General features: G+C 41.2%; 1 protein-coding gene across 1 annotated transcript in view; it reads right to left on the bottom strand.

The window, feature by feature from the left end:
- Positions 1 to 13,555, bottom strand: part of LOC131216969 (chaperone protein ClpB3, mitochondrial) — a 37,764-nt gene extending 24,209 nt beyond the window's left edge. The window contains exons 1-3 of the mRNA XM_058211624.1: positions 13,145 to 13,555; positions 2,150 to 2,368; positions 1,578 to 1,815 (exon numbers count right to left, since the gene is read on the bottom strand). Coding sequence (XP_058067607.1) covers positions 1,578 to 1,815; positions 2,150 to 2,368; positions 13,145 to 13,453 — 766 coding nt within the window. The 5' untranslated portion in view covers positions 13,454 to 13,555. The remainder of the gene's footprint in view (positions 1 to 1,577; positions 1,816 to 2,149; positions 2,369 to 13,144) is intronic.
- Positions 13,556 to 16,803: the final 3,248 nt, after the last annotated feature.

Genomic DNA, 16,803 nt, shown 5'->3' with positions numbered 1-16,803 from the left:
GCCTTTAACCAATGTTTGGATAGGAGGTATTGTTCGGGCAAGTATGCAATTTCTTGTACAAATCAATGTTTGGAAACGACGTATAAGAACTGGGTAGGATTGCTTGATCAGCGTATTTTAGTGATATGCTCCACCCACGACGTGCCCCACATCTTGGGTGGCCACCGTGATGTATGGGTTTCATCCACACCGTCCACACATTTTTCCATACTATTTGAGATTTTATGTATAGAAATGAGGAAGATCCAAGGCTCAAGTGGACCACAGTGGTGATTAAACATTTACCGTTGAAACTTCTTGGGGGCCACAAGTTTTGGATCAAGCTGATATTTGTGTTTTCCTTGCATCACGGTATATGTGACTTTATGAACAGGTTGGATGGAAGATAAACATCACGGTGGGCCCTAGGAAGGTTTCGACGGTGGGCATCATCGTCACTACTGCTTCATCTGGTGTGGTCCACTTGACCGTTGGATCTGATTATTGTTTGGAAATATCTCTTAAAATAATATGAAAAAAATGGATGGACGGTATGGATAAAAATTCATACATCAAGGTGGACCTCTCAGAGCCGTTGACTGTGCCGAGACCGGTACAGCAGGGTAGTGCCGAATCCGCGTCCCTGCAAGCGAAAATACAGCGCATTAAAGACGCTGCACTGCACGATGCAGTGGCGTCTTCTTTTACTCTACCGCCTTTCGTAATTTTTGGTATTTTATTGTATTCGCGCGCATGTGTACGTTCGGACACCAGCTCCTATCCAAACATGGTTTATTGTAAAAACTGACCCTTAATACGATACAATACGTGAATCCAAACAGGCCCTAGATGCGTTAGGGCACTTATTAATGGGAAACTTATTTTCCAGGTGACCCAAGATTGACATTTCAATTTTTCTAGCAAATCCATTAGAGGTATTTTCTAGGAATTATCCACTATATTCAGTAAGAAGCGTTCTTGTGGTCCAAAAAAATATGCATCTATAAAATACGGATGTAGAATGCAGATTCGTTCTGCTCTAGAAATGAAGCATATATGGCTACAATCCATTTAATGCCAGCTTAGTGAATTGAGGGTTATCCTTGGTCAAGTCATCATTTGCATTAATTATGACTACAATTCAATGTGATTGCTTTGTTACTCTGATATTTATCGTCTTGCATGACTCGCCATGTTCTTCACTTATAGGTGATGTTATCCGGAATAATCCTTTTCCTTTGTCAATATGAATATCAAAATTCAATGATAAGGACTTGTATTCAGATCAGTATATAAGTTTTAATTCCTGTGCACACATGCATACCAATCGAAACCCAACCACTTGGAAAGTCATGCCAATTTGGTCAAAGTTCACAAGGGTGCTCTCATGGCAGAAAAGAAAAAAGAATCTTCCATGAGATTTTCACCTTCTAAAGGTCTGTCTACTGAATATGAACTTTGTCCAATCATTTCTAGCACTAGACACAAGTTCCCGTGATGAAACTGTGATGAAAAGTTGGATGACAACAAACTAGTCCAATCTACTCACCAAATGATATAAGAATTCAACCATAAATGCATAACAAAGTGATGCATACTTTGGTCAGTTACTCTTTGATTTCCACGCACAGCTAAAACAGCATCCTTCAATTCCTTCTCACCAAGTTGGATGTTCTTGAATAACTGTTGTCCAAACCTTTTATCTGAATGGAATGCTAACATAAAGTGCTCCACAGACAAAAAATCATCCCCCAGCTCTTTTTGGTACTTCCTGGCATTGTCCATGAGTGTTTTAAGATTTGTGCCCATTATGGGACCGCTAGTATCACCTACTACCTGCCACAAAAATAGATGTTCAGCATTTAATAGATCACATTATTACCTACTCTCAGCATGAAAATTTCTTAGGACGTTTTCAAACTTCATGGTTTTCTTGAGATATGTTTGGAAATATCTCACAGAAAATAAAATACAATTGACAGGAAGTAATGAAATAAGTGCTAAAAATAAATATAATTCATTGTGATAACATAAATACATTTCTACTATAATTAATACTATGATGTTTTCCTACTTTCTTCAAATATTGTGAAAAGAAATCATGAGATCTTCAAAATATTTCCTACATTTGTCAAAGAGGTATGAACACCCCCCACTGCACATAGCATACCTTCGGTTGCTGGGAAATAAACTGATCTGTAGCTTGAAGAACTGAGCTGTTGTCAATTCCAGCCTTGGTCAATATTCTCCGAGCCAAACCATCCTTCTGCTCCAAAAGGGCTTTCATCAAATGCTCAGATTCCACTACCTGTTGCTTGCTCAGTCGTGCTGCATCTACGGCACCAATAATTCCCTCCCACGCCATATCAGTGAATTCTGTTTGATTAACCTGATATATAAAAAAAAATAATTCAATCACAAAATACCAATTCTTCCACGATAATAAGTGATCCTATAAATTAAGACATCATTTGAAAATGACAAAGATGTTGGCAGTTAAAGAACAACACTTTCATGGGATAAGTGTAGTTAAAATGAGGATGTTGAGATGGATGAGTAGCCAGATTAGGAAGGATAGAATTAGAACACATTCGAGGGAACTCAGGAATAGCAACAATAAGCAATAAGATGAGGGAAAGTAGATAGATGGTTTGCTCATGTGCAATGGAGACCAAGAACCGCAGCAGTTAGGAGTGAGCTGGTACAAGTTGAAGGCTCTAAAAGGGCAAGGAGAAGGCCCAAAAGGACGTGGATGGAGGTAATAAGAAAATACTTGATGACCTATCACCTTCAGTCATCTAACTGAAGGTCTGGCCCTTTGAGAGAGTGGAACGGTGGAACAGGATACATGTATCTGACCCCAATTAATTGGGATAGGGCTTAGATGATGATGATGATTTGAAAATGACAAAAAAGATGGCATGTAATGACAAAACACCAACTAAAATGTAGCAAAGTACCAAACTTAATATGAAACTAAAAGTTACATAAATAATGCTTCTCCATCTATTTTTAGATTGCCCAACGACTTTCTCAATCTCAGTTCCAAGGTCTTAAATATCAGTATCAAAGCATGTCCAGCACACACTACAAAATGATACATGCGCAAATCTGCAATACACTGCAGATCCCAAAAAATGCAGAAAATAATCGAACTTTAAAATAAAAGAAGAAACTAAGCCCGAGACACGAAGAAAAACAGAAAGATAATAAACTACCAACTGTAAATTAGAGAGATAAGATATAGCATTACATACTGTTTGTATTAACATTAGATCATTTTTTGGAAATGATGTAAAGAAACTGTCCCATGTCGCTTCATATTGGTCCATACAAAATAACATGAATCATGATGGTACAAAGATGTGGAATGATACACAACAGTATCATTTTGATAAGCTTTTTTTTTAATGCCCTGTGATGCATATATGAACCATGTACAGCCCACAATATTTGGGAATACAATACATATCATTCACTAAGGAAATCAATTCTTGTTTGATCTGAAAGTTTTACCATCTTTACATGGCTGCAGCGATTAAATATCCCACTGCAGCCAATCATATCTACACCATTAGCCGATCGAATTTTAGTTCTACTTCTGCACTTGACTTAGTGTCTTCCCAGGCTAGGGCAGTCGAGTGGTCGCCATCTCCTCAGTCGCATCACTGAAAATGGGGGAGTGCGACAGGCAGGTCCTGTCTTGGCAGCTGTCAATGCAAGCAAACAAGCGGCTAAGATGGGGCTTCAGGCTCTCTTGGAGCAACAACTGTCAGTGCTGGGCTCAAGGAGACATGTCCAGGAGTCGTGTGGAGATTTTGGCAGCTAGCAATGGGGTTGTGTGCTCTCTTGGGGTGACGGGTGCCATGGGTGTTGGGCTCAAGGGAATTCATGTCCAAGAGAGCGGCGGTGTAGCTGCCTGTCATCCCGACACATAGGAGAGTGCTCCTGTGAAATTTATGGGTGCCTCTTCACATGTGGGTGGGCCTTTAATTGGAGACATGTGTGGCTCTTCTCATTTAGTTGATATGGTATAAGACTCCGAGCCTTCTTTCCTGGCCTTCTCCGGACAGTAGCGAGAAAGTAGCAAGTCAGTTCTGGTTTGTGGGCAGGCAACCTATCCCCCATGATTTTGGGAAGTAGTTTAGAGGCTGTTGTGAATTGTGAAGATGATCCAGTAGTGAAGCCTTGACCAGGGGAGGACAGGACCTTGTCAGTACCGCAGGAGGATGGATCAGCAGAGTTGAAGCAGAGTTTGGAGGCTCCAGCCAGTGCAAGTATCACCGATTGCCAGGAGATGGTGAGCCAAGAAGTCCAGTTGGCCCAGCAAAGGGGTAGTCTGCTGCCAGAGGCCATGGATATTACTCTATTGTAGGTCTCAGGTGGAAGGAGCAACAAAGATGGTCAAGAGCAAGAGGGCTAAGTCATGCAACTATTCGGTGATTAACTAGGGGGGATGGAAGTGCAATCTCAATGGCTAGAGGAATGCACCACATTACAGATATGTTAGGGCGCATTGGGAAATTGGTTAGAGTGACTTTTGGGGATGGTGAGGAAGATTTCATCGCCCTCTTCCAATTCGTGGAGGAAAGGGGAATCTAATGCCAAACTGAGGTGTCAGAATGAAGGGGGCAAAGCTATCAAAGTGTTACAATCCCAATGGTTTAAAGAGCCTAGTTTGAGGCATTCCATCGGTCCTCAGGCTTTTGGCATATTGGTTAGGTTCTTAACAATTGGTATCAGAGCCAACACCACATCCTATATTTGAGCCACGGAAGGGGCGACCTATGGAAAGGGTAACCTAGACCAAAGTGAAAGTCGCCACAGCGTGGAAAGGGCTACCAGAGCAACCAGAGTGCAGCCACCATATGCCCTGGAAAGGGCTACCTAGAAAAGAGGCCAGCGTGAGTGCTTCCGTAGAGTGGGTCGTCATGGACGTCAGCTGTGAAGCGTGGTGTAATGTCATGATCCCAATAGTTTAAAGAGCCTAGCTTGACGTGTTCCATCAATCCTGGGGCCCTTGGCATATTGATTAGGTTCTTAACACAAAGGTAGGAGAGATCTAAAGAACTTAGTGACTACCATGAATTATAGGGATAGAGATTTGTCCAGGGGCGTAAACAAGGGCATATGGTTGAGAAAAGGTGTTTAATGAAGATAATCAGTTGGAGTGTGAGAGGTTTGGGATGCCCTCAGAAAAGGCTCCAGATCAAGGATGTGTGTAAAAGATTCAAAGCCCAGATAGTACTTTGCAGGAAACCAAAATGCAGACCGCATCAATTGGTGGCTAATGCAATTTGGGGTGGCAAGCGTAAAGATTGGCAAGCATTGGATGCAACAGGGTCTGCGGGATGCATTCTAGTGTTATGAGATGCCAACCTTTAATGTCAAGAGGATTATTGGCTAAGTTAGTTCTTGGTCTATTTAGTTGAGCGATTTAGCTACAGGCTTTAGGTTTTAGCGTTTATGGTCTGAATTCTCCCAGTCAGCAAGCTAATCCTTGGATAGTTGGATTCCATTCACTAGAGGTGGGAGTTGCAGTGGTGCTTGGGTGATGATTTTAATATAATGAGATTCCATTTTGTGAAGTCGGGAGAGGACCGCATCAATCAAAGTGCGGCCTTTTCTGAGGGAGTTCTCCGATTGGATAAATAGGAATACCTTAGTGGATTTGACTATGAGTGATGTTAAATTTACCTGGTCCAATGGTCAGGACAAGGTGGTGAAGTCTAAGCTGGATAGGTTCTCTGTTTCTCCTAAATGGGTGGAGAAGTTTCCTCTAGTGTCTCAAATGGGGCCTTCCAAGGCCCATCTCAGATCATTGTTGAAGTCATCAATTCAAACTCCTTTGGCTTGAGGTGGAAGGTTTCATCGACAAAGCGAAGGAATGGTGCTTGTCTTTCAAAGCAAAGGCCTATCTCAAATCAGTGCCCCACTATAATGGAGGTTAAGAAGGATGACCGGGGACCGAAGTCATTGATTTGAACTCCTTTGGATTGAGGTAGAAGGTTTCATCGACAAAGTGAAGGAATGGTGGTCGTCTTTCAAAGTGGAGGGGTGTGCGGGTTTCATGTTGTTTCAAAAGCTTAATTATTGAAAGAAAAAAAAAAGTGCGGAGGAGGGAGGTGGTTGGGAATTGGAAAGAGGAGAGAAAAGAGTCCCTTGTGATATCCAAGCTCTTGACATCACGGAAAAGGTGATGGCTCTATCTATATAGGAGAAGTCCGTGAGAGACAACCTGATGCTCGATTATAAAAAGCAATTGAAGGAAGATGAAATCAAATGGCAGCAGAGGTCAAGGGCCACTTGGCTAAAAGAGGGGACACGAATATAGAATTTTTTTCATGCTATGGCAATTGCAAGGGCAAGGATTAACAGAATCCACAGTGTGGTTCTGAACAGGGCTAGAGTGGAGGAAAATTCCAAGGTTTGTGAGGCAATAGTTTGGTTTTATAAGGATCTTCTCTCACGTGAGAAGTGGGTTAGACCAAAGCTAGAGAATCTAACTTTTAATATGCTTCCAATTAAGGCGGTTGCCAATCTTGAAGTCCCGTTCTCCGAGTAAATTAAGGTGGCAATGGATAATTTGAGTAGGGATATGGCACCAGGGCAAAATTATTTTCCTATTGTCCTTTTCCAAGTATTTTGGGAAGAGGTCAAATGTGATATAGTGGGGTTCATGAAGGAATTTTTGGAAAGGGATCAAAATCAGATTGCATAAAAAATGGCGGCTTCTTTTATTACACTCATTACTAAGAGGGTACGAAATGCTTGAAAAAGTTCGGACCCATCAATTTGGTGGGAGGGCCCTATAATAATATTGTAAAAGTCATGGCCACAGGGTTTCGCTCAAGGCTAACATTTGTGATCTCAGTTGCCCAAAGTACTTTTGTTGCTTGAAGGCAGATCTTAGACCACCTTAATAGCCTGCAAATGCATTAATTCGAGCAACCATGAACGCAAGAAAGGCATTATTTGTAAGCTTGATATTGAAAAATCCTATGATCACGTGGATTGGGAGTTTCTGAACTACATGCTAAGAAGGTTAGGGTGAAGTCAATATTGGCAAGGGTGGATTCAGGCTTGCATCCGGTCGACTAAATTTTCAGTCCTAGTGAATGGCTCTTCAAAAGGCTTCTCCAAAGCTTCAAGAGGGTGTCGACAAGGAGATACAGTGTCTCCTTTTTTTTAGTAGCGATGGAGGCTTCGAGCAAGACGTTAGATACGGGTATGGAGGTGGGTCTCACAAACAGTTTCTCGATGAATAGTGTGGAGCGCCAAATATCTTACCTATAATATGCTAATGATACGTTGCTTTTTCGTGATGCGGATGAAACTAAACTTAATAGTTTAAGGAAAATTATTCGGTAAGTCAAGGCTATCTCAAGGCTCAAAGTGAGATGTTGGGTGTAGGTCTAAGGAGGACGTGGAAGAATTGGCGGTGACGCTCAGTTGCATGGTGCGGTCTTTCCCCTCGACATATCTCGGTCTTCCAATTTGTATTAACAAGCCGGCCAAGCATTTATGGAACAAAGTAATTGAGAGAGTTAAAAGGTAGTTGGCTAGGCAGAAATGTTGTTATCTTTCCTTAGGGGAAGACTAACACTAATTAAGGTAGCTTTATCAAATTTATCACTTTATTTCATGTCCCTATTTAAGTGTCAACAGATAGTGTTGAATAGACTTGAGAGGCTAAGGTGTGATTTCTTTTGGTATGGTGTCGAACAGAAGCACAAATTTCATCTTCTTAAATAGGAAGAAGTGTGAAAGCCAACCAAAGGTGGTGTGGGATTGGAAACCATGAATAAGGAGTTGCTTGGGAAATGGCTTTGGCAATTCGGAACTAAAGAGGGATGTTTATAGAAGAAGGTGATTGTGCACAAGTATGGGGTGAGAGAGGGAGGGTGGAGTATGGGGGAGAGTTCGCTTTGTTGTGCTTCGACAATTTGGAAATCAATAGCAAGATTGGGTAAGAAATTCAAAGTTGGTTTCTCCCTAAGTGATGGCTCGAAAATTTGATTCTGGGTCCTGGGATGATATTTAGGTGGGAAGGGCACACCATGATGATTTCCCAAGGCTAGCTAATGACCTAGTCCATCTCCAATTGTGAATATTTGTTTCAACCAATGTTAATCCATTGTAGGCAATAAGGTGTTGTGGTCTCCTTTGTGCAAAAGAAACTTGTTGGAGGAGGTGCGTGAGTTCATTGGCTTGATGAACTGCTTTCATGGCATTTTCCCAATGCCAGGAGAAAAGGATTGAGTTGGTTTGGAATAAAGAGAAATTTGGCTGATTTTCTATTTGAGCTTTTTACAAGCTTCTTTTGGACTCCCGTCGGTCTCTCCCATACCTCCTTCGTTTGGTTTTATGAGGGGGTTGCTTTTGCCTGGTTGTTGGGAAGGAATGAAGTGCTCATTATAGACAATTTGTGAAAAAGGAAGATGGTGATCGCCAACGTTTATATTTTGTGTATGCATGATGAGGAGTCAATCGACTATCTTTTCATCCATTGTTCATTCGCTTGAGGGTTGTAGTCCAAGTTTTTGTCACTCTTCGGTATTCATACACTACTCATTTGCCGAGACAAATCGATAGTCTCTTCATTGTATGGCATAGGAGCGATATCCAAAGAAGAGGCAGGATGCTTTGGAGACTTGCTTTTTTGGCAGGTTTATGGGCCTTGTGGAGTGAAAGGAACAATAGAAGCTTTTGCAATCGGAGCTCGCGAACAAAGGATGTTTTCGGGAGGGCTAAACTAGATGTTATTGAGTGGGCCTTGAGGGAAAGGCTTTGCCTCTTTTTTAATGGAATTCCAACAACGACAACAAAACCAACCAAATCGAACACCTTTTGATGAGTCTAAAATAACCCAAGTCTTACAATTTCCAATTAATATTGAATTCCAAACATAAATAAAATAAATAAAGATAGAAGTGTTTAAAGACATCTAGTTAGGTAAATAAATTGCCAATGTGCCTTGTGTGCATGACATCCAACCTATCCAAAAGGTTGGCCCCACCATGAAGATCACCAAGCACAAAAATCAGGCGGACCCACTTATAACACATGCGCTTTGGATAAGACTCATGGTTGCCATAGCTTTCAACAACATGGCCCACCTAATGAGCAGATCGCCTTGATTTTTGCACCAGGTGATCTTCCAAATGTGGTCAACCATTTGGACAGGTTGGATGCCATAAACGTATGACACGTTGGCATTTGTGTGCCTACTGCCTAGTTGTATACATTGTTCAGAGTATCCTCGATATTAAGATAATATCTCTCATATTATCCGTATCGCCAATTCGAAAATGCTGATAACACGAGCGATATTGATAACACAGGTAGTACCGAAAATTCCAGGTATAGTCAATATATCGTTGATGTATCATTATCGCCAATATTTTCTATTGTGCAAACGATATTATTATCGCCAATATTTTCTACTGTGCAAATTCAAGATGTCACTTGTATGGCCAATGTATCAGTATCGCGTTACGTGTCGCATCTTTAGGGTACAAATACGTATCGGTTATCGCACAGGATATATCATTTGTATCGCGTAATTTATCACACTTTTTGGGAAACATGGGGAAATATTGGGAAAATGAATGAATTTTACAATGAAACTTTAGGGATTGTTAAAAAAGACCTTAATACACAATTTTAAATCATAACATCTCAAAATAGAAGTGCACGTAATAGGTTTCCTTTGTATAGGGTCCTAAGTTATGCGTTATCTGACTAAACTAATGCAATTATATTCAAATTGAATGCATAACATTTAGGGCGTGTTTGGACGGGCAAATCCCATGGGATTGGATTGTATTACGGCGGATTGCACCCTTTTCGAGAAATTAATGGCTACGTCAGTGGATTGCTTGCAATCCCATGGAATTGGTATATCCAATGAGTCACCTACTAGGATGTTTGGACGGGCGGACGGGATTTGCCCTATCCAGGCCCTGTCGTGTTTAGACGGGCGGACGGGATTTTCCCTACCCAGCTCCTGTCATGTTTGGACGGGCATGGGATTGCAACATATCCCATGTGATACACCAGAATCGTTCCCATTGGTGTGACCAATAGGAATCTTTGATCAGATCTATATTTAGTATTTATGGTTTAAATACGGGTTTGCACTTGATAGACGGAGTGGATTTACATACATATACACAGTGGGCTCCACATGGGTTTTATATCATCAACTAGGAAACAGGTGCACATCTCCGCAGGATTTCACATGTAGCAGCGAAATACCCCCAATCCCATGAGAAATTGGGAACGGATTGGCTACTCCCCCTGACAGCAGCCATTGGCTAGCGGTCGGTGTTCTGTGGGGCCCACCATGATGTATGTGTGTCATCCATGCCGTCCATCTATTTTTATATATCATTTTATGACATGTGAAAAAAAAATGAAGTATATCTCAATCTCAAGTGGACCACATTACAGGAAACAGTGTTGAATGAATTTTGACCATTAAAAACGTTTTGGGGGCCATAAAAGTTTTGGATCAAGCTGATATTTATTTTTTCCCTCCATCTGGGTCTTTATGACCAAATCAACAGATTGGATGTCAAATAAACAGTATAGTGGGCCTTAAGAGGATTTTAATGGTGAATATCCATTCATTATTTTTGTCCTATGGTGTGGCCCACCTAAGATTTATATCCCTATCATTTTTCATATCAAGCCATAAAATGATCTGTAAAAATGGATGAACGAAATGGATGAAATACGTACATCAGTGGGGCCCATAGAGCACCGACCACCAATCATGGGGCTAGTGTCAGGGGGAGTAACCAATTCGTCTCCCGATAAATCTAGCAAGGAAATCCCAAATCCAATACAAAATCCATCCGAATCCACCCTCCAATCCCATCCTTCTTCACTCCTGCGCTGCCCAAACATACCTCAATACGGACGCTACTGGATTCAAGAAACCTATCCACCCTAATACCACCTACTCCAACGCATGATACCCGTCCAAACACGCCCTTAGAGTTTAAATGATAATCATTTCATCAAACACTCCTAAATACTTCGAAATTGGTCTCAATTGACAACTAGTTGAAGGGAATTTTCAAAAAATAATAATTTTTAATTAAAAATTTATTTTTATTTTTCAAAAATTGACAAGGACTTATCAAATCAATAGATAAGCCCTAATGCATGCTTGATTTCATATTTACGGTGCAATATTGCAAGCAATTTGGGAGATTAGGAAAATTCAAAATTCCACCCAATGTTCCCCAAATAGGGCTACCTACATTCAAATTTTGAAATTAAAGCGTATATGATGATCATTTCATCAAACACTCATAAATACTTCGAAATTAGTCTCAATTGATAGCTAGTTAAAGGAAAATTTTGAAGAAAAAATCATGGAGAACATGAAGAACCAATGGATATCAAAATCAAAGCTCCAACTTAATAATTTTTCATGCAAAACATGAAGAACCAATAGTTTTATAACCATTTGATATTGATTTAATATAATTTCAATAAAAAAGGTATCGAAAATTAAAAATGCTCATCGGATCGAACATATGGGATATATCAACGCTGCATGTGCGTTTCGTATCACACAGGCGGGAGATGAGACATCGACAAATATCGTCAACATTTAAAACATTGGTATTTGGTATTGCCAATGTATCGCCAATATTTTCGACTGTATAAATTTTAGGTGTTGTTTATATCACTAGTGTATCAATGATATTTCAATAATATCGCCATTGTCTCAATATCACCAAAATTTTGTTTATTAAAAAAAATTTCATTTCAATTTTTTTTTATGGGCACATGGTTTTATGATGAAATGCATGTTTGTATGTGTCTATATGTATGGATGGTTGTGTGTGTGTGTGTGTGTGTGTGTGTGTGTGTGTGTGTGTGTAATGGGATGGATGGATGAATGGGATAGTTAGATGGTTGGATGGATGGATGGACAGCCAGATAGGTATGTTTTTTTAGTTCATTTACTTTTACATGTCCTAGTTATTGTATAGTACCTATATTTGTATTGTATAAACTCGTTTTGGTTACTAATGGGCTGATTTCTTACAACAGCACATGCTTTTAGGCCCCAATTAAATGGAAACTTATTACATACACATTCTTTTTGCAATTTTTTTATTCCTAAATATGCAAATATATGTATTTTAGCATCTCCTAAAGATTCACTGAAAAAATCCACCATTTTTTGCATTCCCATGTTTCCCTGCATTTCTGAGTAGCGGTGATATCAATATTGTTTTTGTATCCACGGCCAGCAAAACTTGCAACGATACCGATACCTCGAATGCTAGTTGTATATGAATACGAACAATGTTAATAAGTTACCTGATACTCTAGCTACTTGCGACATTTGATATGCAAGCACTTAGAAATGTTAGACGTGGAATATATTAACTCCAATTAAACCGAGCAAATTGTGGAATCCAATTCATTAGTTTACAATCCTAAATTAGACTAGTTGAATAATTCTAACCTCGAATTCATGGACACTTGTTTGTTGAGATAGATCATTGGATATTTTCCTGTCCAATAAATGTCCACCAATCTGATACTCAAATAAACAAATAAGATAATTTTTGGTTCATGATGTAAGAATTCTATTAGGTGCGGCGCAAATGATCAATGGTTTGGATGATCTGACCATTGGATATTTGGATTGAGCATACCCCACAGCAGTTGTGATCAGTTCAGATATGTAATGAGATGGTGCTCTTGGACTGTGCCACGTATGCACAGTGTTTCAGACACAAATTCTTGATTATCTCCTGCAGAGACATTAACTCTGTCCAATGTGGAGGCTCCGGGAGTAGTAGTTGTGATGGGTTTCCGAAAGGGTGTAAGGTACAGAAGATTAAGTTCTTAAGGTACACATTTAAGTTTATGATTTTCATAATAGATGCATAAACAATCCTACATTCCGTAATTCAGTCTAACACATGATACATCTAAACAGGCACCCATAGTTTGGACCATTTAATTTTAATTACTTTTATGACACATACAATTTATTAGTAATTTCTACATGTCTGTGTATCATCCGTCACACTGCCAGAGTATCAAAGCTTCTCTCTTCTAATATATAAAAGCCCATCAGAGAGAAAATAAAATAATAACAAAGGAAACAAAATGAAAGAGTGCAGACCTGAGACGAGGCAGCTGAGCTGAACCGAGGAACGGAAGAATGGAACTTCCGTCGTTGGAAACCCAGCCCGGTGCGATTCGCAGAATTGTTGGCGGCAGCAGAGACATTTTTCGCTGAGGCCAGCTCGCTGTTTCTGGTCGGAGGTGGAGTTGTCGGAGCGGAAGTCGGTCCGAAAGGGGCTGTACCAAAGATAGGTGCGACGCGGGAGAGAGGAAGGGGGTTTTTGGAAGAGGAGGAAGAGAACAAGGTCTTTCCAGCGGCAGCGACGGAAGAGACAGACCGTGCGAGCTTCGACGACGTACCAGCCATCGATTTGTCGCAGAGAAATTAGGGTTTGGAGTTTGTAGGGCTGTAGGGTTTTCCTGGGGTTTTTTCTTCTTCTTCTTTTCTCCTCTGGGAATGCTATTGCAGTTTGGTCAGTTTCCAGAAGCTGCTAATGGCGCGAATGCAGAGAAGTGAGAAGAAAGGTAACGAAGTGTGTAGAAGGGGCTCCAACGCTTACTGAGAGCCCTGTAGGTGGACGCTCTGTGGGGTCCACCGAGATGTCTGCATCAGATCTGCTCCGTCCATCAGTTTAGCAAACTCATGTTACCCGTTGATCCCAAAAAATGAGGCACATCCAAGACTCAAGGGGTCACTTCACATCCAACGATGGGATGGAAACGGCTGCAGTTGAAACCTTTTTGGGCCCACCGTGATGTTTACCTGCGTAAGGGTTCCCACATGAACGTCATTCCAAAACTTATTGCCCACACTGATGGTGGGACTCCACCATCTGCTGTGGTGTGGCCCACTTGAATTTTGAATTCGCCTATTTTTTTAGATCGTGACTAACGTGGACTGCCGAAACTGATGGACGGATGGGATGTGGCATCGGCACTGTGATAGGCCGGTTTACAGCAAATTCTAAATCGCTTTTGCGTGACTACACGTGGCAATACGGTGGGCCACCAGTCCCTGTTTTACATAGTATCAACAACACCTACTATCGTCACGTGCGACGCATAAGTTACATTTCAACGTACGTCATGTAATTAAGTTACGTTTTTCCACCCAAGTTGGTTTGGTGAGGCAAAAGTAACTTATGTTCCAAAGGCTATTTATGTATGTTATTAATCTTAGCTTTTTAATATATGACTTTTTTATTTCCATCTGACCATCTATGTCAAAGTAAGTTCTCTCCTAGGATCCACATCAAAGTAGGCTCTACGTGATGGATGACCAATATTAATTGGGCTCACATATGAATAATTCACATCAAAGGTCAGAACATATCAATAAAAAACCAACATTCAAAGGGAACTAGCACTATGAATGAGTCACTTCAAAGATAGGGCCTAGAAGATGAATGGTCCACATCAAAGGTGGGCTCCACATGGACATTGAAGCTAGGCCCCATATGATAGACGGTCCACATCGGTAGTTGGCCCCTAATGATGCACCCACATTCAATGCAAGCCTTACATGATGGGCAACCATCGTTGAAGGTGAGACTCACATAATCGGCAGTCTACATCAAAGTAGGCTCCACATGATGGTCAATTAATAATGGTCGGCCCCACATGATGGATGATCATCAGCGAGCCGGCTCCACATGATGGACGGTCTACATCAAAGGTTAGCCCTAATGATGAGTGGTCCATATCTAAGGCAGGCCCTGCATGATGGATAGCCAACATAAAAGGTGGGGCCCACATGATGGGTGGTGGATATTGAAGGTGAGCCTCACATGATGGACAATAACATTGATGGTGGACCCCACTTGATGGATGACCAACATCAAAGATGGGACCCCACATAATGAACGGTCCACATTAAAGGTTGGGCCATAATGATGAATGGCCCACATCCAAGGTAGACCACATATGATGGACAACTCAAATCAAAGGCAGGGCCCACACAATGAGTGGTCCACATCAAAGGTTGGCCTCACATGATGAATGGTGGATGTGAATGGACTAAGTAAACTTAGAAATAATTACTTATGATATTGGAAACTAAACCTGTTTCTTTTACTTTTTAGTTGATAAGTATACTGGTGTTACCAAACATATTTAACATACTTATATTAACTTAACAAGTAGAAATCAAAATAAGCTACTTATAGCATAAGTAGCTTCTACAAAGAACTTACAGTCCAAATGCCTCATAAGAACCATTATGGGAGATTATGAGCCGATCATAATTGTAGCCAGCTCAGCTCACCCAAGTCCTCGAATGGTTCTACTGAGCTTTGTTCGAGGTCTGCTCGATCAGACAAGCGACCGCGTCAAGCACTTCATCACCAAAGATCAGATAGCTAGGTAGGTCCGAGCCGTGACGAGATATGGGCTCAGATGATTTAGATCGAATTGATTGTAAGTGATCAGGCATATCCGTCTACAATTGATCTGACACGATCTGAGTCCAGTCAGGGATAATTGTGCTCGGCTCATCTGTTTTGTCTGAATCCAGACGATCAGCCAAGATAGTGTTGCCCTACCACGATCATGGGATAGGTGACAATATCATCATGTGCACGGTTCTCACCTAATGGTTGAGATCGTGTTGAGATTAACGGACGCCCACGTCCTAGCAAACACTATAAATACAAGACCACTCCAGGGAATCATGTACGCAAATTCTCTCACCCGAAACGCACCCACGCTACTTAGACCTAGATTACTGGCCTGACTTTGGCATTGGAGGGTCCCTTGCTCTAGCCAGGGTCTCCTTTGTTTTCCTCCTGTGCAAGCTTATAGGGCTTGGTGTGAGTGTAACGTCTCAGAAAAATCCGTACAAAGACCGAGTACCCCCTCTGGCAGAAATTACCCAGGATCAAAACCTTTTGAAAATTAGGTTAATGTTAGCAAGTGTTAAACTAGAGTGCTTGTGAAATTAGCACTAATCACTTTAAATATGATCTGCAAGACCCAAAACGTGCAAAATCATTGACGCTACATTACCCTGAAATTTAGAATCCATCCTTAAACCCGATTGCTCTCGGAAGCACACCGAAACTCCGTATCGGACCTGGACCACACGTCGAAAGTCCGATTATCCCGAAACTATACGGATATGACCGCATTATTGGACTTGACAATCCTCTCGGAAATTAAGTCTTGATTGTGTCTAGAAATACACAACTTAAGCCCCGAGCAAAGTGTGTGAGAAACGTGAAAATATTTAGAAATAAAAATCTGAATTTAAGTAATCTGAGTCGTGTCACTTGCGGGCCAAATATAAAGATTCAGACCGTCAGAATCTGACCTAAATACACCCTCGGATCAGGAGAAATATCCCACACATGTCGATGTACTTGTGGCCCTGATCGAGTAACCGTGACCGTTGAACTGAAACTAGTCCGCCACGGCTGATCTGTAAATCTGATCGGAACGAAAACTCAGCCTGACCTAAATTCATGGTCAGGGAGCTTAAGTCTAACCGCACGTGAAAAAGGGGTCACCAGAAGTGCTCCGTTGGACCGGAACGGTCCATATTTGAATATAACCTAAGTATACCTTGGCCCTAGGGCCATTCCCATCAAACTTGGGCCTATATAAGGAGCTTAAACCCTCTTCCTCTCACCCCATACGAATTTGATAAAACCCTAGGAGAGAGAGAAGAGAAAAGAGAAGGGAAAGGAGAGAAAGTGAGAGTGAGAGTTGGAGATTCTTCCC

Source organism: Magnolia sinica, chromosome 10, assembly GCF_029962835.1.
Source record: "Magnolia sinica isolate HGM2019 chromosome 10, MsV1, whole genome shotgun sequence".
NCBI lineage: Eukaryota > Viridiplantae > Streptophyta > Magnoliopsida > Magnoliales > Magnoliaceae > Magnolia > Magnolia sinica.
Note: the sequence above shows the minus strand (reverse complement) of the source record. Positions and strands in the feature narration are given on the sequence as shown.